General features: G+C 40.3%; 1 protein-coding gene across 1 annotated transcript in view; it reads right to left on the bottom strand.

Moving 5' to 3' along the window:
- LOC126199270 (cell division cycle 5-like protein) overlaps nucleotides 1–27402 on the bottom strand; it is a 103762-nt gene that overhangs the window by 60170 nt on the left and 16190 nt on the right. Inside the window, exon 3 of the mRNA XM_049936082.1 lies at nucleotides 15040–15170. Within this exon, the coding sequence (XP_049792039.1) occupies nucleotides 15040–15170 (131 nt within the window). The remainder of the gene's footprint in view (nucleotides 1–15039; nucleotides 15171–27402) is intronic.

Below are 27402 nucleotides of genomic sequence, written 5' to 3'. Positions count from 1 at the left end.
TGTTTGAGTTGGACAGGTCTTGTACCTGGGTATTTTATAGTGATATGACACATGCAGCAACGGGCATCCAAATCTTTCCGGCAGACCCTGGTTTTCTCATCCTATCAGCAGAGAAAGGATCCGCCACTCTTATGATGATGTGCAGTGATTACCAGATGGCAGGACTAATTGTCCAACACTGCCTACAAATGCTACACAGGGATCCCATCCCATAAGCTCAACACAATCTCCAAACTCGTTTGGAATTCTTACGCCTATCACATAATCTCTCCCCCTATCTGCCTTCTTGCACTAATTGCTACCAACACATCCATCTTCTTTGTCTTCCCCAAAATCCATAAACCTAGGAATTCCCAGATCTACGATATTTCTGAATGGCGGCAAAAACTTAATAGTGGCACCCCCCACCTCATCAAGCATTTGAGATAGGACACCAAAATTTTATAAAAAATCAATTTTTCAAAAATATGATCATTTTGTATGTTCTTCTTTCAGAAGAGTTTGATGTATAAAACATATATGTTTGAGGACATGTAAGATGTTATCTGGTCTTATGGGTGCCAAAGTGCAGTGTCACATCTCTTCACACAGCATTCTTCTATCACACATCACTAAAGTTTGCTCCATGAAATTCAAATGTGTATATTTTGTAATGGAAGCCATCAAACCTATATTCACAACAGTGGAAATTAAAATGTCCTGTGGTGCCTCTCCTACTCCTAGTTGGCTGGTTTGACATCCCATCCCTTAAATAAAAACACTCACATGTAATATGAAAATTTGATCTCTTTCTTGCCTATTAGCTAATAGCTTTCTCTTCTGTGTGACATAAAATTAAATATAGGAGACATAAAATCAGTACAGACAAAAGACAAGCAAGATAGTACACATTTCTTCAATCCTAAGGTCATGGAATTTGTTTCTCTCTAATCTTCCTACAGCTTTATACGAGTGCTTTCCTTTCTGTGAAAGAATCTATTACCTCATTAAAGTTCATCAAACGTTTTGCTACTGAAAAACCAAAATGTCATTGTCTAATACTAAAAAGCTGCTAATATGAGTAGTACCCACAACTGGTGTGGCTTCTCAATTTGATTACATCTATTTTGTCACTGTCTGCTGAGTAAAATGAAACAGGTCTTTCTAATATTGCAGCAGTTATAGCAGTGAGACTGTTTTGACACAAATTGTTATTTTTATCTACCTCATTTACATAAATAACACAACAAGATATAATTCATGAAGTACCAATACCAAATGCCTATTATACCTGCTACAATTAAAAAGTTTTATGTTAGGAAATTGTTTCACATTTCATTAATACACTCCAGTTTCTCAAACATGATATCAAAAAGCAATAATACAAAATTTTTATACAAATTCGGAATCGTCATATTCTTCCACATAATTTGTGTGGTGTTCCTGTTTCTCCTTTTTCCTCCTTCTGACAAACAATCTTGTCATTACTAATTCTGTAACTATTCCTGCCATTGTCAAAACTTATTCTCCAGTTAACTTCACTAACTCTGCCAGAAACACCAGGTTAGTTATCCCACATTTATTATCTGCTTGGGCATTATTAAGTGTACATACAACACATTTTCTGCGCGGTTCTGGGAATAGAACTTAAGCAGTCGCTGACCGGGGACTGTACAGCTGGCGCTTGATTGTGTAGCGATGTGGCAAAAACTTTTTGTCAAAATTTCATTTTCTTGGGTAAACCGAGAAGATTAATATGTAATCTTCCTTGCCTGTTATTAATGTTAATCGTTTATTTCCACTCTGGTAGCCTGAATTTATGGATTTCGCTAATAATTGTAACAACGCTGGTCATTTGTACACAAACAAACAGCGACTGGCATTTGCCAGTTCGGGTTTATTCGGCTGAACTTGTATAGCCTGGTCACCTTTTGTCTACGGGAAAGGTTTTTTTATTTCTAGATGTGTCACGGATTTCCCTGGCAGAGACATTACATACACTATGCACGCATTCCAAAATCAACTTATGATTCACTCAGAAAACAATTTAGAATGTGTTCAAAAACCAACAGGGTTGCATTTCAAAATCATATGAATAAACGATAGACCAACATGCACTGGATTTTAGGCATGAATTTGGCACCCCCTGCTGTTGTGACCAGGACAGATACTGCAGTTTTCCCCCTCTTAGATCCAAGCCTGGGCATTCCAGAAACTCGCTGCAGCTGGTTATTGCACTCATGCTGAAAGAATCTTGGTCCTTGTTGACCAGTTATGTCTCCCCATTGTTCACAGCCCAAGCTTGCTATATCAGAGTTATAAACCACTCCCTTCACTGCCTCTGAAACCATCCCCATTACCAATTGGATTGCTTCTTGTCTCTGGCGATGGCATCTCCAAATACAGACTAACATTCCCCATGTCCATGGGCTTGCTGCTACAGAACACTACCTCTCCGAACATCCTGCCGATCCCAAACCCACCACCCCACTACTCACTTAAACACCTGACAAACTACATCCTTATGCAAAACTACATGGTGTCTCACAAAAGATGCACAGCAGGGGTCCGCAGGTCGCGTGGCACAGCCACCGGTCACTGCCACCGCATCCGCAGGCCACCGCCATGCCTGGCTCTCAGACACTTATCTGCCATATGCAGCTGCATGCTTGCTTTCCCTGAGTTACGCATAAACAATGTTGCCATCTGATTAACTTAAACTTACATTTATTTACAGCAGATGCTCAAAATTTGTCCCTCTAACATATCCTGAACACATTAGCAAACAATCAACAAATTTTGGCTGCCGAAATCTGGGAAATGACTGGCCGAACCTTGTCTTCCATCTCTTCGAGCATGTGGTGATTGGTTGCATACACCTTACCTTTTTAACATTCCCTCAAGATAAAAATAACACTGATTTAGATCTGGAGAATGAGGAGGCTAGTCAACTATCCTATAATCAGAAACACTTTATACTGCTGTCATAGAAGCATTGGAGATGTGTGGTCTTGCACTGTCACATATGAAATAACCATACATCATTTTGTTAGGCAATAGGTCTCAAAAAAAAAAAAAAAAAAAGGATGCAGTATACTGTTCACATACCTGTCAGAGCATATTGTTTAATTTGTCTTGCACTAATTGCGCAACACGCCCATTTTCACATCATGCAGATTTTTGGAGCTCCAACGTCAACTGTTCTGAAAATTTATGTACCCTGACAAATGCAGTCATGCTTAACCAGAAAAGAAGCATCTCAGGATGAAGTTCCCCATTGTGCACAGACTGTAATAGCCAGCTGCAATAAGGACGTCGAGCAACAGTATGCGAATTCCTCAGTTGATGCACTACCTTTATTTTGTATGGCTTCAATTTCAGTTTGTGCACAGCTCTGAGCACATGCTATTGACATACCGGTCTGAAGTACCAAATGGTGCAGAGATTTTCTTGCTTCTTTCTAAGGCCTCTACTATCTCATCTAACTTATTTTCAGTTAAACACTAGATTCTCTAGGACTTAGTGTGTGTAACACAGATCCAGCCCCTTGGAATTTCTTCACTAACCTGCATGTTGTCAAATCATTGGGAACATGCACACCGGTAAATTTTCATATGAATTTAAGCCGACATTCCACATACAATTCTGTTTTTGCATAGTTCAACACAAGAAACACTTGTTGATCCTTAATGTATACCATACTGGATGGAAACTCGACAGGAAACTCAAAACAAAACACCTGTACACTCAGTTGCACAGTATACACAACACTCACAATGACGTTCCTGTCCGATGACTGGGCCCAGCGACATAAAGGGAAGGAAAGCCCCAGACTCGGCGCACTTGCAATAATGATGTCTATCAACAATATTTAAAGCAATTAAACTTGACAAAAAAACTCAAAAGAAACCACCAGTACACTCAGTCGCACAGTGCAGAGGGCACGCACGAAGTAATGGTGTCTGAGAACTATGCTTCGCGACAACCAGCAGATGCGGCAGCAACAGCCAGCAAACATGCCACACGACCGCAGACCCCACCAGGGCATCTTTTGTGAGACACCCTGTACATCTCCCTTGAGGGGAAGACATATAAAAAAATTTCACAGCGCAGCCTTGGGCACTCTCTTATGCCAGTTTGTTTATAGGCTATCTCGAATAAATGTTCCTAGCCACTTAAAGGCCCACACATCTTGTATAGTTCCTGTTTATTTATGATTCTTTTATGATAAGGACCTAGGGCCAAGACACTTCTTTCCTCCACAGCCTCAACAACTCTGCTATCCACTTCACTTGATCCTCCTCAGCCCAGAATGTCATCTTTTTGGCGGTTGACCTCCACTTCTCTGATTGCTCCATTAAAATCTCTATCCATATCAAATCCACTCAGCATCATAGCAGCATTTTGATAACTTGCATGCCTTCCAAACTAAAAAGTCTATCCATTATAGTCTTGTTACCCATGAACAGCACACCTGCAGTAACGTATAACCCCTTGCCCAGTATCCTGAAGGTCTTATTAAGGCCTTCACAGACAGGTATTACACGCACATCCCCTCCTCACATACTGATTTCCTTACAAACTTTTAAATCATTTTAAATAAAATATAAGATTGGATTGAAAACAGATAAATTTCTGTGAAGCACCGTGAAATTTTGTTAAGTGGCACAACTGAAGATAGGTGTGGTTTTTTGTAACAGTTCTGTTCAAACTTTGAAACAAATGAAATGGCAGCTGTTTTAATCTACTGGTTTTATACATTTCCCTGAAATCAGAATTGTGCATTAATAAATATTTTCATCCAAGAAAAACAGACTGCTGCCTGACTATAAAGTGTATTACAAGAAACTCATGTGAACTCTTACCTGCACTCAATACTATGTACTGCTAAATAAATTAATTTAATGTGAGAACCGTAGATCAGACACATTCAGGATGCATTGTTGAGCTTGCTTCTCAAGAAATAGTTGATAAAATTCATGTTCTCAACGTATATCATTGCATTCAGATTTGTGAGACTCATGAGATGACGAGTGTCTCATATAAATATTTATTTAATAACCTGAATGAAGTATTACATATGTAGACTGAATGGACAATGAGTGTGCTGTATGTCCACTCAGTAGCAAAAAATACTCAAGGAAATGTGTTGCAAAATCAAGTCTGGAAGAGCTGAAACAAAATTTTGAACGAGTTCTGGCATAGCTATGGGGGGAAAAAAAGGGTTCTCCATTACACCTTGTACACAAATTCGCATCAAAACAGTAGTTTGATGAAATAGAAAATATAGCAAGAAATCTGTAAACAAAGTGATGACAATGTCATTACTGGTGCTCACAATTAACATAATTTGGAAAAGGATAAGACAGTGACAGGCTGTAAAATAATAAAACAGTGACTCACTGTTATTATATATATTTACTAGACAATTTCCATAATGAACTGAAGTGGGAAAACCTGCAATAAATACGCAAAAAATGTATTGTTTCACCAGGACAATTTGACAGTTTTATCAAGGGCCATTGGAAGGAAAAAAAGGATGCTAGGCTTCAACACCCAGTTCGCAAGAAGATCATTAGAAATGGTCTAAACATTTGAAGTTGATGAACAACATTATATGTATATAACAGAAAAGGCTGCTAATTTTAATATTTATTTTTATTTTCACTGGACTGGTGTCTGGCTACATGCCCATCTTCAGATGACAAATGATTCACTATTGTTTCCTTGAAGAATTTTTATACTTTTTTTTTCAAATTTTACTTCAACTTTTTACTGCTTTTTGGCACATCCTTAGTCTGTTATCAGGATGTGCTGATAACCAATTTAAAGTAAAAAAAAAAAAAAGATACCTTTGACAATTCTGTGGCAGTAAAACAGTAAATTATCTGACTGCTGAAGTTGAGCATGTAGCCTGATATTGGTAACGTAAAGATAAAATAACAAAAAAAAAAAAAAAAAAGCAGCTTTGCCTGTGTATGATGTATGTTCATAATTTCATATCAATGGTGTGTTGGAGCAAAATGCGGTTGGCACCCTTGCACACCTTGCACATACCTGTGTTAAATGTGTAACTGCCAGAAGTTTCAATGTTGTATGTCTGTTATCTATTGTTTAGTACTGTACTGAGTAGAACATTGTGTTGCATAACTTGAAAATTTTGAAAGCCGGAGTTAGAGGAACAATGTGTCTGCATTAAATTTTGCGTGAAACTCAAGAAAACCTTTACAGAGACACACCAAATGATGCAGGGAGCCTACAGTGATGAGTTCTTAAGCCATACTCAGTGTTAGGAATGGTTCACATGGTTTAAAAATGGTCAGACATAAGTTAAAGATGATCTTCGTTCAGGATGCCCTTCTACATACACCGATGACGCCCATAAATAAATTCTCAAATCTACAAACAGCTTTTAATATCCACCATTCTTTGTCGTACTTAGAAACAAAGTTGCTTTGCTACCGCAAATCACATGAATGTTTCTACAATTTCCATTATTTCATTGGTACAGTTAAGTTAAATGAGCATTCTATAATTAAAAATGCTGTATCTTTTGTAATGGCAAAACTTCACTGGACTGGAAATCCATAGTTAACGAACTTTCCTAAATTCACAGAATTTATTTGTAACTAACTACTACTCAAATAGGTTTGCCCATCAATAGAGAAATGCTTAAAAATGTATTATTCATCAGCTCCAGTGTAACAGGCACCAGCATAATTTATTTGTTAGCGTAACTGTCCAAAGTCCACATTTGCCTGGACACAAGCATCATCACAACTGATTATTATTTAGAAAAGTATTCCTTTATGTTCTCTCTCTCTCTCTCTCTCTCTCTCTCTCTCTCTCTCTCTCTCTCTCTCTGCTGTGTTAGATTATTAGATGGCTTGTATGTATTTCAGACAAATGGATAAATTAAAATTCTGTCTTTTTTTTTATTTTCAATCAAATATTACCACCTAAAATTCATACAAATTTGGTGAAGAATAATAGGGAAAAGGAATAGACTTCTGCAACTGTTACTTATTTACTCACAAACTAGTTCTTGGATTAAAGGAATAACTGAAAGTTACAACCACAGTAAAATAATGCACGACATACTGAGATACTGGTGACACAGATACAGATTTCTTATAAAGGAAAGCATTACATTTGGAAAATACACAGTATATTATTACATTTTAAGGTTATTAGTAAAGTTTATTTTGATTTGTTATCTGTTTTCTGAAACATACATAATTAAAATTTTATTGAACAGTGAGGAAAAAGGATACTGTGTTTGTTAATTTAAAACTAAGCTAGCATTCAGTGCCATATGTTTATTGGTTTCAAGTACGTCCAGTAATGGCACATTTATGCTTTTTTTAAAGGTATATAGAAGACCAACTAAATGCACATTATATGGATGGTTGTCTGTTAAAACATGTTCCGCAAACATTGCACCTTTGTTTCCTAGTCTTTCCTGTCATTTTCCTGCCATGACAACCTAACTGCCACAACTCTGTCTGGCTGACACACACATACATTCCCGTTCTCACACAAAATCTTACATATAGCAGTTTGTACCAAAAGTTACATTGTGTCTCTAATATTGAATACTACCATCCAATGTTATTGTCAATGTAAAATGTTGGTTCATTCTTATAAGATTTTTCCCTTTTCTGCAAGGCTATCTGAAATTTTACCAACCAAAAGCTCATGGATTTTAAATGACTTGATGCAGCTGGAAGCTCGAGAGTATGTTATCAGTATATATCGCCACAAAACCATGAATTCATATGTTATCAGTCACATCAGATCTATAGCCATTACTGAAAGTGAAAAGTTTGATTGTTCAAAATACTGTTTGACATTCTGATTCAGATAATGGAACAGATATGAGGTGATGCACCACGGAATTGTAAGCAGCATGTTTTTGATTTCTTGTGTGCTGTACTGTAATTTGCAATTTCCCAGCAGTATGGGCTACCGATAACTCATAACATGTAATATTGTTTTTGGAGTCAACTATTAGACACTTTCTGAAAACAAAAGTGGAGACCGAGTGAGGTGGCACAGTGGTTAGCACACTGGACACATTCGGGAGAACAACGGTTCAAATCCGTGTCTGGCTGTCCAAATTTAAGTTTTCCATGATTCCCCTAAATTACTTCATGGAAATGCCAAGACGGTTCCTTCAAACGGGCATGGATGACTTCCTTCCCATCCTTCCCTAATCTGATGGGACGCATGACCTCACTGTTTGGTCTGCTCCTCCAAATCAACCAACCAACAAAAGTGGATTTACATACAGAGAATTTTATAAGACTTATTACTTCAGAACACTTGTTTATTGCTGTCAAACATGGAGGTGAATCACAGCATGCCTTAATAAATAACCAGTGTATTATGAAGAAAAAGACGGGTTTTTAACATGCCATTGATGAGCCACTACACCTGACAAACACATGGTGCTTCATAATGGTAATGAACCAATATAGCAACTGAAGCTGATTACTCATGGTTGATAGAACATGTAAATAGTCTTTTGCCGGCATAATCAGTAGTCAGCTACCTTCAACATTTCTAGGCTACTATTGTTCATTATTTTAACCAGACACTATACAAAGAACTTCATATATCCATACTGCATCTTGCTGAACTTTCAGAAATATACATTACAACCAAAAAATAACTGATTATTTCTATCACTTGCTGCTTCTTTGTTTGCCAGTGGCAATGACATCTCTCTCCATATTGGTATTGTATTATTATACACACTACTTTTTTCTTCATTGCTTAAAATTTTTTTATATGCTCGTATCACTCCTTCCTCCTCTCAATTTTTGAAACATCTCTCGTATCAATTATGAATTTCAGATAAAATTGCGATATATATCCTTTTAAAGGTATCCTATTACAACGAACTCCAGATTTACAAACTTCAATACATTTCATTGTATCGTGAAAGCAGTTCTTTAACAAAATAATCAAACATAAGATTCAATTTTGGAGTCTGAATTAATGGCTTTGTAAAGTGTGGTCATGTTCATCTGGAATTTCAGAAACAAAAAACTATAATTTCAACCTTGTAATTTATCAGTCTGGTAACTTGCCTTTAAACCAAATAACTTGTTGCCAAATTTTTCGTTATATAGTATAATGATAAATATTTCTGCAACTGAAGTCTCAATACAGATACACATTATCCCTCAAGTGCTAGTCAGCAATGTGATATTGATTACAAGACTTGAAAGAGAAATTAGTCACTCGTGTAGTTTGCATCTTACACCATATTAAAATACTAGTCTAAACTGTTATAACCCAACTTCTCACTAGATTTCAATGACTTCAGAGTGTTATTCTTCAAGCAGGTTCTTGCATTTCACCCTTCCTGAACCTTAAAACTTCAATTCTGTGAGGTTCATTTTTTAATCTGCAATGCAGTATCTGTGGTTCATGGTGTGGGTTCCTGTAGTCATGTCCTAGTTCATGAACCATGGGCAACGTATGAGTGGCCAAGTAAGTGGTCCCGACAGTCGGGATACCAGTTACTTTGGAATAAGGCTGGGCATCTCGGACATATTCTGAGTCGTGGTCACCTTTGTGCTCATACGGCAAAGACTACCAAATCCACCGGTTAGTCCCTCAGCCGTTAGGGGTAAAACCCAATGGGACTCGGGGCAAGTGAGGCTAGCAACCTGCTTCCCTGGTACTTTAAATATGAAGCTGGCAACAATCAGAGCAAAATGCCTCGGACCTTTGGAGGTGACGGAGTCCCACCTCTAACTGACAAACCAGGGACTCCTAAGATACGACTTGGCAAACAAATGGTAATGAGATGGGGAGCTATTAATATCAATGGGGGCTACTCTGGGAAGAAGGTAGAGCTGGCAGAGGCTGCAAGTAAGATGGGGCTGGACGTTTTAGCTGTTAGTGACATTGGGGTAAGGGGTGAGAAAGAAGAGGAAGTGGGAGAATACAAGGTCTACCTGTCAGGAGTCAAAGCAGGAATAGCACAATGGGGTGTAGGGCTTTACATCAGGAAAGAAATGGAACCCAGCGTAGTTGCAATTAGGTATGTAAACGAACGACTGATGTGGATAGATTTGACAGTGTCTAGCAAGAATATTAGGATTGTGTCAGTATATTCGCATTGTGAAGGGACAGATCAAGATAAGATGGATAGTTTTTATGAGGCGCTCAGTGATATAGTTGTTAGAGTAAAGGACAAGGACAGTGTTCTGCTCATGGGTGATTTTAATGCCAGGATTGGAAATCGAACAGAAGGGTATGAAAAGGTTATGGGTAAATTTGGAGAGGATATGGAGGCCAACAGGAACGGGAAACAACTCTTGGATTTCTGTGCCAGTATGGGCTTAGTAATCACAAACTCCTTTTTTATACATAAGAACATTCACCGGTATACTTGGGAAGGCAGGGGAACCAGTCTGTCATTGACTATATAATAACAGATCAGGAATTCAGGAAGGCTGTTAGGGACACACGTGTATTGAGGGGATTCTTTGATGACACTGATCATTATTTAATCTGCAGTGAAATTGGGACTGTGAGGCCGAAAGTGCAGGAGGTCAGGTCCATATGTAGGAGGATAAGAGTGGAGAAACTTCAGGATAAGGAAATCAGGCACAAGTACATAACAGTGATCTCAGAAAGGTACCAGTTAGTTGAATGTAGTCAATTACAGTCATTGGAAAAGGAATGGACAAGGTACAGGGACACAGTACTAGAAGTGGCTAAAGAATGTCTTGGAACAGTTGAGTGTAAAAGTAGGATGAAGCAAACAGCTTGGTGGAATGACACAGTCAAGGCAGCCTGTAAAAGGAAAAAGAAGGCGTATCTAAAATGGCTACATACTAGAACTCAGGTAGACAGAGAAAGTTATGTTGAAGAAAGAAACAAAGCCAAACAGATGATTGCAGCATCCAAGAAGAAATCTTGGGAAGACTTTGGAAACAGGTTGGAGACTATGGGTCAAGCTGCTGGAAAACCATTCTGGAGTGTAATTAGCAATCTTCGAAAGGGAGGTAAGAAGGAAATGACAAGTATTTTGGACAGGTCAGGAAAACTGCTGGTGGATCCTGTGGATGCCTTGGGCAGATGGAGGGAATATTTTGAAGAGTTGCTCAATGTAGGTGAAAATACGATCAGTAATGTTTCAGAATTTGAGGTGGAATGGGATAGGAATGATGATGGAAATAGGATCACATTTGAGGAAGTGGAGAAAATGGTCAATAGATTCCAGTGCAATAAAGCGGCTGGGATGGATGAAATTAAGTTGGAACTCATCAAATACAGTGGAATGTCAGGTCTTAAATGGCTACACAGGATAACTGAAATGGCCTGGGAGTCGGGACAGGTTCCATCAGACTGGACAAAAGCAGTAATCACATCTTTAAACATGGAAACAGAAAAGATTGTAACAACTACAGAGGTATCTCTTTAATCAGTGTTGTGGGTAAAATCTTCTCAGGTATTGTTGAAAGGAAAGTGTGGGTATTAGTTGAGGACCAATTGGATGAAAATCAGTGTGGGTTTAGGCCTCTTAGAGGTTGTCAGGAACAGATCTTTAGCTTACGGCAAATAATGGAGAAGTGTTATGAGTGGAACGGGGAATTGTATCTATGCTTTATAGATCTAGAAAAGGCATATGACCGGGTTCCTAGGAGGAAGTTATTGTCTGTTCTACGAGATTATGGAATAGGAGGCAAGCTTTTGCAAGCAATTAAAGGTCTTTACATGGATAGTCAGGCAGCAGTTAGAGTTGACGGTAAATTGAGTTCATGGTTCAGAGTAGTTTCAGGGGTAAGACAAGGCGGAAACCTGTCTCCACTGTTGTTCATATTATTTATGGATCATATGTTGAAAACAATAGACTGGCTGGGTGAGATTAAGATATGTGAACACAAAATAAGCAGTCTTGCATATGCGGATGACTTAGTTGTGATGGCAGCTTCGATTGAAAGTTTGCAAAGTAATATTTCAGAGCTAGATCAGAAATGTAAGGACTATGGTATGAAGATTAGCATCTCCAAAACGAAAGTAATGTCAGTGGAAAAGAAATATAAATAGATTGAGCGCCAAATAGGAGGAACAAAGTTAGAACAGGTGGACGGTTTCAAGTACTTAGGATGCATATTCTCACAGGATGGCAACATAGTGAAAGAACTGGAAGCGAGGTGTAGCAAAGCTAATGCAGTGAGCACTCAGCTACGATCTTCTCTCTTCTGCAAGAAGGAAGTCAGTACCAAGACTAAGTTATCTGTGCACCGTTCACTGGGTGGGTGGATTCAGGTTACCTTATCAACAAGGTTGAGGTTACGGATATGAAAGTAGCTAGGATGATTGCAGGTACTAGTAGATGGGAACAATGGCAGGAGGGTGTCCACAATGAGGAAATCAAAGAAAAACTGGGAATGAACTCTGTAGATGTAGCAGTCAGGGCGAACAGGCTTAGATGGTGGGGTCATGTTACACGCATGGGAGAAGCAAGGTTACCCAAGAGACTCATGGGTTCAGCAGTAGAGGGTAGGAGGAGTCGGGGCAGACCAAGGAGAAGGTACCTGGATTCGGTTAAGAATGATTTTGAAGTAATAGGTTTAACATCAGAAGAGGCACTGAATAGGGGATCATGGAGGAATTTTATAAGGGGGCTATGCTCCAGACTGAATGCTGAAAGGCATAATCAGTCTTAAATGATGATGATGATGATGACGCAGTATCTGATAAGAGTAATTCCAAGGAAAGCTGTTCTCTGACTTTCAGTCTTCCTTTAATCCCTTATCCCTCCTCCATGGATTCCTCTTTCCAGGTTCTTATTCTGTCAGTAAATCAAGGGAAAAAACAAAATCAGATTATAGAGGAGTTGCAAGTTTACTGACCGTGTATACACTATTACAATTCTGCTTATCTTCTCTACTTGGTTTTTGTATGTTATTAAGTATAGCAACTGATCTACCTCACATTTAAAAAAACTGTGATAACAGAGCAAATCCTCACACCAGTTTATACCCACACTCAATTACAATAAAGTTAAAAGTTCTTTCTTGTATGGTTGTAAGTTCATTTGAGTCAATAACAGCTTTTAAATTATTGAAACCTAATTTTGGATGTTTGCATTTTCAAGGAATCTTACCCTATCAACCTTTACTGAAGATCACCATTCCTATAAACCCTTGTCTACCATATTCCACTTTCTGTAAACACAGACTGAATCTATGCACAATCCCTAACAGAATACTGGTCTACCTACTCTTCTTGACTATCTACCAGTTTCTTAATAATGTTGTCACTAGCATCTTAACTGCAGATCTTTATTTATTTATTTATTTATTTATTGTAACAGTTCTTCCATCTCTGTTAAGTGTTTATCCTGCTACTCAAAAGTTTGCTATGCCAAAATCCACTGACTTATCTTCCAACATATGCAGCTGCAGTCCTATATGCCAAAACGTCTTAAGTTCTAAATGAAACATGGATTACAGATTTGCTTTAAATAAGTTTCAGTCTCTTCAAATACTGGTAATTTTGGCGTAGGACATCAATTATATTTCAAAATGTTGGACTGTTATTGTAGTCTGTCACGGTAAATAACTGTACTGACTTCTAAAATATAAATTACACCAGTGGTGGCAATTCTAGCATTATGAACAAAGATATAAGTGCTACCTGGAATCCAACCTCCGTTTCCATGTGGCATGGATAGTAGTGAAAGTCACTACAATGACACAAACTGTAAATTAGTGTGCTTGCAGCTACAGTAACAAAAAGCCACATTGCCTTTCATTCAGTTGGTGTAGCAGAATTGCCAAAAAAAGGCCAAATATACAATCTGTTATGTAATATGGTTTTTAGGGGCAGAAGATTACAAAGCTGCTGACAACCGTCACAACATTTGTACTGTATACAGACTAAATGCAATAAGTGAAGTAGTTTAGCATCATCAGTGGTGTCATTTCTTTAGGAGGTGAAGAACAGATGATCAACATGATGACAAAAGTGGCTGTCTGTCAAAAACTAATATAGTAAATTGATCAAAAATCCTGAAAAAAGCATTTTGCGACTTTTCAATGGTTTGACAACTTTCAGCATATTTCTGTGAGTGTTTTAAATGGAAGTGTGATAGACAGTATTGTAAGCTCTGTGCTTGTTGGATTCCTGAACAGAACTGTGAGTAGTGGATGACAAGGCATATGCTTACTATGCTAATTAAAAAGCATGTTAAATTCAGTCAACCTGAAAAGTTACAGATACCATTTTTGGGATGCTAATGGACTTTTGTTTGTGGATACTACAGAACATGATAGGATACACAAAACAGCAGTTTACTGTGGGAGATCAAGAAAACAACAAAACTGTCTAAAACAAGTGATGTCGTTTACGAATTAAGGTGTGATGTTTCTGCATGGCAATGTTCAGCAACACTCTACCCTGCAACCACCAGGAATTGTTATATCAGTTCAAGGCTATGACCTGCCTCTCAGCTAAACCTCGGTTCCAAATAATTTCCACCACTTCATGCACATGAAAAACTGAAATGGCTCCAAACTTCTTGATTAATAAAGTGCTTCAAAATGCTGTCAAGAGTTAATTGCATTTTAGGTGGCAGAACTTTTTGCAGATGAAATTTGTCAACTCACTAAAAGATGCAATTCATGCTTGAATCTGAAAGGTGAATTCAAAATTTTTCTTATAAATTTGTTTCTACAATTTCAGTATTATATTTATAGTCAATGGAGGAGGTTACTTTCCAGGGCATATTGAAGCACCAAATTATACAAAAAGCACAGTTTTAAGATTTTTCTGATCACTTCACCTGGAATATTCTAGCCCTTTCTTTACGGCTTAACATAAATTACAGCCAGCATAACAGCAAGTGAACGTCTAAATATAATTCTTATATCAGCTATTAAATGTCTTTCTTACAATTACATTTCTTTTTGATTAGTACAACTAATAAGGAGCATGAGCCAAACAAGTATCATGTGGCAGCCCATACATGGACAGGAATCAACACATTAAAAAAAGGAAAGAAAACAAAAATGTGGATCTAGAACCCACCATCCTCATCCATATCCTTTGGATCAGGTCTTGCTGGTTTTGTTTCAGGGTTTGGGTCAATCTCTCCTGGCTTTAATTTACGTGGGTCATCTGCAGCATCCTCCCCTTCTTCCTTCTTCTGTGCCTGGTCCCTTTAAAAAAAGATGGGGAAAAGTTGTAAAGGGAGTATTTTTGTTTGGCATATGGGTCATTCCACATAATATCATTCAGACAAGCTCACCCACCATCCTAGAATTGGATAAACTGGGTTATTTGTTCTCACTTTGGAGATGATTAACCATAACAATTTTTACCATTTTATCTCTCTAATTCTATTTTACGGCATTTCAAAATGTGTTGGCACAGAATGACAGTGTCAAACAATAAAGCGTTACGTTTGAGGTTCTGTATCTAATTCGGTAAAAATGGAACCATTTAGGGTCACTTTCCATCTGTCTGTCTGACTGTTAAAAACTCTTTTTCTCAGTATCAGGTGGATGTATTACGTTGAAATTCATGTCACATACCAAGGCCTATGGTCACTTGGTAGTGTAAAACTATGGAAACTGCATGTCAATGCAATCAAAAGATACAACTATTTATGTCACATATTTTGCTACTCACAAACTCACTCATCAAAATCTGTAAAGTATTTCCCATTAACTTAAAATCAAGAAATTTGGCAAGCAGCAAGCTTTTACTGTAAAAGTAAAGAAAAATCCAAATATTGTTAATTTGTAATTATATCACAAGAAAAAAATATTTTTTTCTCTAATCACATCCAACTGTCTGTCTGTTAAGATAACTTTTCCTCAAGAACAGGTAGAAGTATCAAGTTGAAACATATGTCACATACTAAGGTGTATTGGCCGTTGAAGTGTATAAGCTTCTAAGTCAATGCAAAAAAAGGATAAGGCAACTTATGTAACAAATTTTCATACTCGCAAATTCATCGATTAATACCTATACGATACTTCCCGTTCCACAGTGTCATGAAATTTAGCAAGAAACAAGGTTTCACAGTACAAAAAAGGAAAAATAAGCAGAAAATTCTTATTTTGTTATTAAATCATGCAAAAAACATATTTCTTTTGTCATTTGTTCTCCAACTTCCAAGTTACAAATAAAACATTCTCGAAAGTGTTGGAAACCCCAGGACCAATATCTTACCTGTACCAGTACTGATAAGAGCAATAATCATAGAGATTCTCAGTTCCAAGGATGAATGAACTGTCTACAACATAATCAAGTTTGTACGAAACCATCAGAGCTCGAGTCCTACTTGCACATGGCCAATTTTTTATTTTTAACATGAAATTTGGCAGTTGTGCACTCTATAGTATAAAGGACTTACATTTTTTGTATTTTATTTTGCAAAAAATATTATTCACCACAGCAATGAATACATCATAATGGGGAACTGATGATTCCCACAATTTTCTTGCAAAGTGATCCTCAGATCACAGTCTATCACTTGAGAGAATAAAATTAATGCTTTTTTGTTCCTTCATTATTTATTGGTTTTGTAACAGATAATTAAAACAGAAAATAAAATTAATGCCTTTTTGTTCCTTCGTTACTTGTTGGTTTTGTAACAGATAATAGTTTTTCATTTTTTCTTGAGAACATAAAATAATCAATTGAAATTTCGAAGGTCCTGGATAATATCCTCTCATTTAGGCCACCAGAAATAACTGTAGAGGTCCCGAAGGACACATGCATCACATGGTAACATCATTTTATACTGTGATTTTCATCTTATAAAATTGAAATAATTTTATCTATTGAAAGAAACTGTAACTGAGTGTTTCACTTGCTAACATGAAATACTGAAAAGGAAAAAAACCAATAACAATAAGATCATGAAAAGATAAGACTGCTACTCACCATACGCAGGAGGTGTTGAGTTTCAGTCAGGCACAAGGAAAAGATTGTTATACATTTAAGTTTCTGGGCAGAAGGCCGTCTTCTGAAGTAGAAAATAGGCACACATTCACACAAGCACAAAACTAACTCTCTCTCTCTCTCTCTCCCACTTTTACACACACACACACACACACACACACACACACACACACACACACACACACACACACAAAATCCTGCTGTCTCAGGCCACTGAGGCCACACTGTAGACTGCAATTGCACCTGGTCACCTGATGGTAGAAGCCATCTGGCATGGGTGGTAGATGTAAGGGCGAGACAGGGAAGGGGGTGAGGGGTGGGGGAGGATAGCACGGCAAGGGTGGAGAGAGTGTAGTGCTGCTTGCTGGAACATGTAAGGATTGGTGGGGACAGGATAAGGCTTCTAGATGCAATTGAGAGATTTAGGATTGGGAAGGGGGGGAGGGGGGGGGAAGAAGTGGAAAAAGAGAAAAGTAGAGAAGAGGAAACAAGACTACTGGGTATGTCAATGGAATAGGATGCAGTGTAAGTGCTGGAGTGCGAGAAGTGAACAAGTAGGTGAAGGTTGAGGCCAGGGAGGTTATGGTTCAAATGGCTCTGAGTACTATGGGACTTAACTTCAGAGGTCATCAGTCCCCTAGAACTTAGAACTACTTAAACCTAACCAACCTAAGGCACACACATCCATGCCTGAGGCAGGATTCAAACCTGTGACCGTAGCGGTCACGCAGTTCCAGACTGTAGCGCCTAGAACCGCTCAGCCAACCTGGCCGGCAGGGAGGTTATGGGACAGCATGTTGCACAGAGAGTTCCCACCTGCACAATCCAGAAAATCTGGTGTTGGTAGCAAGCATCCAGATGGCATGGACTGTGAAATAGTCACCTAAGCACATCACATAGTGTTGTGCAGCATGTGCAGCAACTGTGTGGTCCAGCTGTCTCTTGACCATTGTTTGTCAGTGGCCATTTATGCTGACAGACAACTTGTTATTTGCCACACCTGTGCAGAAAGCATCACAGTGGTTGCGGCTTAGTTTGCAGACCACATGACTGACTGCCTTCACAGGTAGCCCAGCCTCTGATGGGACTGGAGACGACTGTGATCGGTCTGAAGTAGGTGGTGGTGCGTGGATGTACGGGACAGGTATTTCATCTAGGTCTACAGCAGGAACATCAGCCATGAGGCAGTGGGCTGGGAGCAGGGAAGGACAAGAATACTGCGTAGGTTCGGCGGATGGTATAATACCACTGTGAGAGAGGTGGAAAGTATAGTGGGTAAGGTATTCCTCATTTCAGCACACAATAAGAGATAGTCAAAACTTGGTGAAGAATGTGATTGAGTTGCTCCAGTCCTGGGTGGTACTGAGACGGGGCGATTGCTACTTTGTGGCTGGATGGTGGGTATGTGGGAGGTGGTTAGCGACTGGAGAGACAAGGCAAAGGAGATCTGTTTCTCGACAAGGTTGGGAGAGTAATTTTGAGTCTGTGAAAGTATCAGAGAGACCCTTGGCATATATTAATAGTTTTGCAGTATGTCACAAAAATTTGTCATCTTAGAAAAAGAGTAAACTCTGAAGTTTCTGCAGAAAATTTTCAGAAATCTGCTGTGATTCAAATTACAACTAAATGAATCTGCAATTAAAAGAAAAGTATTCATAATAATAAAACTGGAAAGATTAATGTGGCTTACACTCTGGTGTAAAATATCATTCCGAGCAAGCACAAATTAGCAAACACAAACTTCTTCAGAATACAATCAAAATGCCACATCAGGTCAATAAAAAAGAATAAATTTAATTTTAGGAAACTACGTCTTCGTAAAAACAATTTTAATCTCAGTGCTGAGTGGCCATTTTTGCACTTGGGTATGGAAAAAAAAAAGTGTGATGTCACAGAATGGGAAGATCAATGATTAGCTCAAAAGGAAGTTTTATTTAGATGCATAGGAAATCAAATATTATCTGCATAGATTTGTTTCAGTTTTGTAACATTAACATCACCATACGTAGTTTGTAAATATTTAAACAGAACATGATGTTAAAATACAATTTATGGATCTTCAGGACCTTCACCATCATTCCATTGGCCCAAATGATAACTTCTGCCCTGTTCCCATTCATCATGTGTTTGATGATACAGAAAAGCATATGTGGTCTATTCAGAAAAAACATGTTACTGTTATAAATTATGTCCACCGTATGGAGTGCTGTTTAAAAACTGAATTAACTTGGCCTTTGTTTAAATACTGTTGGTTGAGTCTGTTTCTTTTATAAGTTTAATCACTTACAATTTCAATTGTGTCAAAAGTACATTACTGAGAAACCTCGAAATTTTGATTATTTATCTTGTGATCTCAAGAAAAAAATTAAATATAATTATTTGCTATAAAAACAAAAAAATTACAAGAATAAATTAATTATATTTTCTCATGTAGTAGACAATGATTTGAGAATCATTTCACAAATAAAAAATTTACGGAATATCCCTTCCTCTTTATTTCATATTTGATATAATGGTAAACTGTGTTTTTTACAAAATGAAATACAAAAGTAAAGTGTAAATTTTTTTCCAGTCTCCATGCTTTTACTTAGAAGTATGAGCTTTTTCCCTACACTTCTTATACCGCACAGTACACAACCGGCAAATTTCACTTTATTTGGATGATAAATTTTAAAAAAAGATAATTTATTTTTAAAAGGCATCAAATGTCATTTTGTGCCATAACAATGTTAAAAGCAACAAAGCTACCAAATTTTGAAGTATGCATAAAATGCAAAATGAGAGAGAGGATATGTTAAAATTCGATATGACTGTTAATCATATCCAGAGGGAGAATAAATAAGCAAGGTTTCATCAAAATCTAAAATAGTGTGTGAAAAACTGCTTTTTTTCTCGTTGGACTAACATATAGCATATAGGCAATAGTGAACTCTCAGGGTGCTTCCAGTACAGCTACCACAAGATAGGCCATGACTCGTGCACATGAAAAATGTCAACTCAAATGGTAGTACAGGAAACACAATAACACTTTAAAGAGCATGTATTTCCATAACTACCCATTTTTCCAGAATAAAATATTTTCAGTTTATTAGCACATTATTTCATGACAAAATCCCAATTTCCATTTACCACTGTTAATAGTAGAATTTATTACTGTTGCTCAATTTTCATTTAACAATGGAAAATCCATGATGGAATAATGAGAATGCTATGGAAAGGATACTTGCCACACACAACATAGTGGAGATGCTGAGGAAAAGCAAATTGAGTGGTGTGGGTAACGATGAGGTGGGGCAGAGAGGGGGACAGATAGCAGGATAGGAGTGGTGGACAGTCAAGTACCACTTGTGGGAGCATACAGGAGGCCAGGAAGGTTATGGGAATGTAGCAAATATTGTCGGGAGAGTTCACACCTGCACAATTCAGGAAAGCTGGTGTTGGTAGGAAGGATTCAGATGGCACAGGCTACGAAACAGTGTTGCACACTGTGTTCAGCAACTGGCTTGTCCAGATGTTTCTCAGACACAGTTTGTCGGTGGCCATTCACAAGGACAAACGGCTTGTTGGCTGTCATGCCCATGTAGAATGCAGAACAGTGGTTGCAGCTTATCTCATAGATCACATGACTGGTTTCACAGATAGCCCTTCCTTTGATGGGATAGGTGATGTTTGTGACAGGACTAGAGAAGGTGACAGCAGGAGAATGTGTGGGACAGGTCTATTACAGGGATCTGAGTCAAGGCGCAAGGTGTTGGTAGCAGGAGATGTGGGGATGAGTACCACTGTGGGAGGGGTGGGAAGGGTAGTGATTAGAACATTCCTCATTTCAGGTCATGATGAAAGGTACTCGAAACTCTGGGGGAGAATATGTCCTGGGTGGTACTGAGTCACAAGGGCTCCTCTGTGGTCAGACAGTGGGACTTTGGGTGTATTTGGGTGACTGGAAAGATAAGGCATGGAAGATCTGTTTTTGTACAAGGCTGGGAGGGCAATTATGGTCTGTGAAGGCCCCAGTGAGACCATTGGTATATTTTGAAAAGGACTGCTCATCACCACAGATGTGATGGCCACAGGTGGCTGGGCTGTTTGGTAGGTACTTCTTGGTATGGAATAGGTGGCTGCTGTCAAAGTGGAGGAATTGTTGGTGGTTGGTAGGTTTTATATGGATGGAGGTACTGATCTAGCCATCTCTTTGGTGGAGATTAACATTGAGGAAGGTGATTTGTTGGGTTGAGGAGGACCAGATGAAGCGAATGGGGGAGGAAGTGTTGAGGTTCTGGAGGAATGTGGATATCCATATAACAAAGATGTCATCAGTGAATCAGAACCAGGTGAGGGTTTTGGGATACTGGGTGGTTAGAAAGGGTTCCTCTAGACGGATCAAAATTAGGGTGGCACAGGATTGTGCCATGTGGTTGCCCATAGTCATACCCAAGATTAGTTTGTAAGTGATGCCTTCAAAGAAGAAATAATTGAGGGTGAGGATATAGTTGGCTTTGGCAGATTAGGAAGGAGGTTGTAGGTTTGGAATCCATTGGATGTTGGTAAAAGTAGTGTCCGATAGCAGCAAGGCCATGGGCATTAGGGATGTAAGTGTAAGGGGAGGTGGCATTAATAGTGACAAGCAGGCCACCATATGATAAAGGAACAGGAACTGTGGAGAGCTGGTGGGGGAAATGGTTGGTATCTTTTATATAGGGGGGGGGGGGGGGGGCAAGTTGCAGGTAATAGGCTGCAGGTATTGGTCTACAGGAGCAGAAATTCTCTCATTGGGAGGCACAGTAACCAGCAACAATGGGGCATCTGGATGGTTGGGTCTATGGTTTTTAGGAAGTATGTAGAATATAGGAGTGCAGGGAGTGGTAGGGGTGAGGAGAGAAATAGACTCTGGGGAGAGGTTTTGGGATGGGCCTAAGGTTTTGAGGAGAGACTGGAGATCCTGCTGGATTTCTAGAATGGGGTTACTGTGCAGGGTTTGTAGGTGGATGAATCTTGCAGCTGGCGGAGCCATTCAAAATGGCAGTGATGCTAGCTTTGTTGGCAAGTAGGATCACAAAATCAGGATCACTTTTTAGGTGGTGGACTGTGGTTCTTACTGCAGAAGTAAGTCAGGCAGGGTTCAACATTGGTCTTTGGTTGAGAATGGTAGGGTTGGTGGTGAAAAACTGTTTCCACTAAAGGGACTAGGAGACAGAAAGAAGGTCTTTAACAAGTCCTGCATGACTGAATTTGGGAGCGGGGCAAAAGGTGAGGCCTTTGAAACGGACTAATACTTGTGTGGGACAGATGCTTTTGGAGGAAAGGTTTATGACTGTGTTACAGGTCTTTTTAGATTCTGGATTCTGCATTGTTGCAGGAGGAAGATTTTGAGGTTGGGGCAAATGTAGTAGGTCTGCAAGTAAGGGTTTGTCAGCTATGGGGTATGTGAGGGAGGTTTGGAGGTTGTTGTAGAGGTGATGGATAATAGTAGTCCAAAGTGGGAGTAGAAAGTGAATATGGTGGAGAGTTTTTTGATGTGGCGTTGTGCACGTAACTCTAGTTCCGGGAGGGCAAGAGTTTCACTGGGTGATATGGGATCCAGGAATTTAGAATTGCATAGCAGTAGAATTTAATGGATGGAGAGGAGGTACTGCAAGGAAGTTTGGCCCTGGCTGATATGGTTTTGCAGGACGATGTTGGTGAGGATTAAGGACTCGCAGTTCACTGTGGAAGGAGGGGTTGCAGCTGGTGATGGGTAAGATGGTAAGACCATCTTGGGCAGGGGCAGGGGGTGGGGAGGGGGGCAGAGGGGGGATTCCATGAGCCAACCAATAATGCAAGAACAGTATGTGGGACTGGGTTCTGGCTAGGAACATGGAAACTTTTTGTATTGACGCAGATGGGAGGAGTAGGGTTTCCTGGTGGAGGATAAAAATGCGAAAAATATGTAAATAAAATAGAAATAAGTCCAAAAAATTCGCAAAAATACACCAAAAACATGGTGAAAATTATGAAAAGGGTTAAGTGGGTGAAGTATGGGAAAACCAGATGAAATCTGAGGGAGTGAGCCAATAGTGAACGGCAAAAACCAACTGAAATTAATATGAAAACATCTTGAATTAAAGAAAAAAAATAAAAAGATTGTAATGTGCGTTGCTGGTCTGTTAGTGGATGAGTGTGAAGAAGAGAGTTGGCACCTGTGACCAGACTACATGAAGTTAGTATGTGTGGAAACTGGAATAGAGAGGAGAAGGAGTGTGGGTGTGTGGGAAGGGTTCGTAGGGTGGGATACAACTTCATATGTCACAGGAAGGCACAGAAAATAATACCCAAAAATACGAAAGTGTGTCGCAGTAAGAGTGATCAATTTGATGGTCTAGGACACGAGATGCTGCACCAACATTAAGAGTGGTCCTGTAGCAATCCGTTACACATAGCCGAGATGGTTGACACACTGTGGCTCATAAGTAGAGCGTATAGTGCGGTTTGGTAGGTGGTAGGAGAAAAAAGGATGGACACTGAGTATAGTCATGTATTAAAAAATAGTTACAAAGCGAAACAGCATTGGGTTACAAGTTGGAAGAAAAGTCACAAGGTAAAATCAAACAATGGAAAATCCAGGACAGAATAATGAAAATGTTATGAAAAGGATAGTTGCTACCCACCTTATAGTGAAGACACTCAGTCGCTGATAGGCACAACAAAAAGACTGTCAAACAAAGCTTTCGGCAAAACAGGCCTTTATCAGAATTAGACAAAACACACACACACACACACACACACACACACACACACACACACACACACACACGACCACACACTCTGGCTGCCAAGACCAGGCTGCAAGCAGCAGTGCATGATAGGACAAAATAACTGGGTGATGGAGGTAAGGAGGAGGCTGGGGCAGGGAGGGCAAGGGATAAGAGGACAGGGGTGGAGGACAGTACAGTACTGCTTGTGGGAGCATGCAGGAACGAGGTGGGGAGAGGGTAGCGCAGCTAGATGCAGTAGGGAGGTTAGATGGTGGGCAGAAGGGGGTTGTGAAAAAGGAGGGATGTAAAAAGACTGTGGGTGCGCTGGTGGAATAGAAGGCTGTGTAGGCTGGAATAGGAACAGGGTAGGGGATAGGTGGATACGGGACAATGACTAACAAAGGTTGAGACCTGGAGGGGTTATGGAAATGTAGATTATATTGTAAGGATGGTTCCCATCTATGCAATTCAGAAAAGCTGGTGTTGGCGGGAAGGATCCAGATGGCACAGGCTGTGAAGCAGTCATTGAAAAAAACATCATGCTGGGCAGCGTGCTCAGCAACTGGATTGTCCAGCTGTTTCTTGGACACAGTTTGTTCGTGGCCTTTCATGTGTACAGACAGCTCGTTGGTTGTTAAGCCCACATAGAATGCAGCACAGTGGTTCCAGATCTGGTTGTAGATCACGTGGCTGGTCTTGTATGTAGCCCTGTGTTTCATGGGACAGGTGATGTTGTGACTGGACTGGAGTAGGTGGCGGTAGGAGGATGTCTGGGACAGCATGTAGGCCTATTACAGAGATATGGGCCATGAGGCAAGGGGTTGGGAGCAAGGGATTGTGTAGGGATGGACACGGATATTGTGTAGGTTCGGTGGGCGGCAGAATACCACTGTGGGACGGGTGGGAAGGACAGTGTGTAGGATATTCTGTATCTCATGGCACAATGAGAGGCAGTCGAAACCCAGGCAAAGAATGTGAGTCAGTTGCTCAAGTCCTGGGTAGTGCTGAATTATGAGAGGAACGCTCCTCTGTGGTTCAAATGGCTCTGAGCACAATGGGACTTAACTTCTGAGGTCGTCAGTCCCCTAGAACTAAGGACATCACACACATCCATGCCGCAGGCAGGATTCGAACCTGCGACCGTAGCGGTCGCACGGTTACAGACTGTTGCACCTAGAACCGCTCAGCCACCCCGGCCGGCACTCCTCTGTGCCCGGATGGTGAGACTCTGGGAGGTGGTAGGTGACTGTAGAGAGAAAGTATGAAAAATCCATTTTTGTACAAGGTTGGGGGAAAGGGGGGGGGGGGGGTATTACAGTCTGTGAAGGCCTCAGCCTTGGTATATTTAGAGAGAGACTGCTACTCACAACAGATGCAGCATCTGAGAGCTGTCAGAGTCATCCACCCACAAACCCTGCCACAGTGACCTCATTCCAGAAATCCATCAGGATATCCAGTATCTCCTTAAATCATAAGGTCCATCCCAGAACCTCTTCGTGAATCCATCTCTCTCCTCACCCTACCATCCCTCGCAACCCTTCCTTCCACATGCTTCCTGGAGTGCAGAAACCCACGGCGCCCCATTGTGGCTGATTAATGTGCCTGCATTGAGAGAACCTCAGACAGTGTAAACTAACCTTTTTAGCCTATTACCTGCAACCTAAACTCCTATTTAAAAATACCAACCCTTTCCCCCACCGACTCCCCACATTTCCTGTTCCTTTACCACATGGTGCCCTGCTCGTCACTATTAATGCCAGCCACCTTTACACTAACATCCCTATTGTCCATGGCCTTGCTGCTACTGAACACTACCTCTCCCAATGTCTGACGGATTCCAAACCTACAACCTGCTTCCGAGACGCCCTGATCAACTATATCCTCACCCACAATACCTTCTCCTTTGCAGGCATCACCTACAAACAAATCCAGGGTATAACTATGGGCAACCATATGGTGCCACCCTATGCAAACCTATTCATGGTTCATCTAGAGCAATCCTTACTAGCTACCCATAATCCCAAAACCCTTAACTGTTTCAGATTCACTGTTGACATCTTCATGATCTGGATCGAGGGTGAAGACACCCTATATATGTATTCCTCCAGAATTCAACACCTTCTCCCTTATTCACTTCACCTGGTTCTCCTCAACCCATGAAGCCGAATTCCTCAATGTTAACCTCCACCTCAAAGATGGATGCATCAGTATCTCCATCCATACCAAACATATCAACAGTACCCATAGCTGTTCTATCTGTAGTGACGAACAGTCTCTTTCAAAACATACCAAGGGTCTCACTGAAGCCTTCACACACCGTAATTGCCCTAACAACCTTGTACAGGAACAGATTTCCCATGCCTTATCTCTCCAGACACCCACCATCTCCCCAAGTCCCACTGTCTGGTCACAGAGGAGCATTCCACCATGACTCAGTACCACCCAGGATTGAAGCAACTGAACTGCCTTCTCCGCCTGGGTTTCAATTACCTCTCAGTGTGCCCTGAAATGAATAATGTCCTACCCACTATCCTTACCACCCCTCCACAGTGATATTCTCCTGCCCACTGAACCTACACAACATCCTTGTCCATCCCTACACAACTCCAGCTCCCAATCTCTTACCTCATGGTCGCTATCCTTCTAATAGCCCTAGATGCAAGACCTGTCCCATACATCCTCCCACCATCACCTACTCCGGTCCGGTCACAATCATCACCTATCCCATGAAAGGCAGGGCTACCTGTGAAACTAGACATGTGACCTACAAGCTAAGCTGCAACCACTGTGCTGCATTCTATGTGGGCATGTCAACCAACACACTGTCTGTCCACATGAATGGCCATCGACAAACTGCGACCAAGAAAGAGCTGGAAAACCCAGTTACTGAGCCTGTTGCCCAACACAACATTCTTCACTTCAATGACTGCTTCACAGCCTGTGCCATCTGGAACCTTCTCAACAACACCAGATTTCCTGAATTGCACAGGTATGAACTCTCCCTACAATATATCCTATATTTCCGTAATCCTCCTGGTCTCAACCTTTGTTAGCCATTGTTCTTTACCCACTTCCCTGTTCCCATTCCAGCACTACACAGCCCTCTATTCCGCCAGTACACCCACAGACTTTTTACTTCTTTTCCACTGCCCCCCCCTGCCCCCCCCTCTAACTTCATACTGCATCTGGCTGCCCTACCTTCTCCCACTTCGTCCCTGTACACTGCCACATTCAGCATTTTACCGTCCCTCACCCGTACCCTGCTATCCGTACTCCTCCCCGTCCGAGCCTCCTCTTTACTCCCACCACCCAGTTTGCTTCACCCATCATGCGCTGCTGCTTGCAATCTGGCCTCAGCAGCCAGAGACTGTGGTCATGTGTCAGTTGCACGTACGTTTGTGTGTGTGTGTGTGTGTGTGTGTGTGTGTGTGTGTGTGTGTGTGGGTGTGTGTGTTTGATTGATTGATTTTCTCACACAGGCAGCATTTATGGATGGCCAGCAACATAATCACTGAAAAAACTAAATAAATTTTAAGCAGGGTGCGATTTGTGCTTTTACCAGTGGGGGGGATGTCTTAGGGGGTTAGTAGAATTATATATGTTACTAGCTTGGACCGTGGCGTTACGCATGGTTAAACAGCTATTTATAAGTAGATGTTAATGCCGAAACTCACTATTCACACGTATGCACTATCAGAAAAGCCATCCCTTGTTATATCTTTAAAAAGTACATTATAGGTAAAGGTTA

Source organism: Schistocerca nitens, chromosome 1 (assembly GCF_023898315.1).
Source record: "Schistocerca nitens isolate TAMUIC-IGC-003100 chromosome 1, iqSchNite1.1, whole genome shotgun sequence".
NCBI lineage: Eukaryota > Metazoa > Arthropoda > Insecta > Orthoptera > Acrididae > Schistocerca > Schistocerca nitens.
This window is presented reverse-complemented; position numbering and strand designations above follow the sequence as displayed.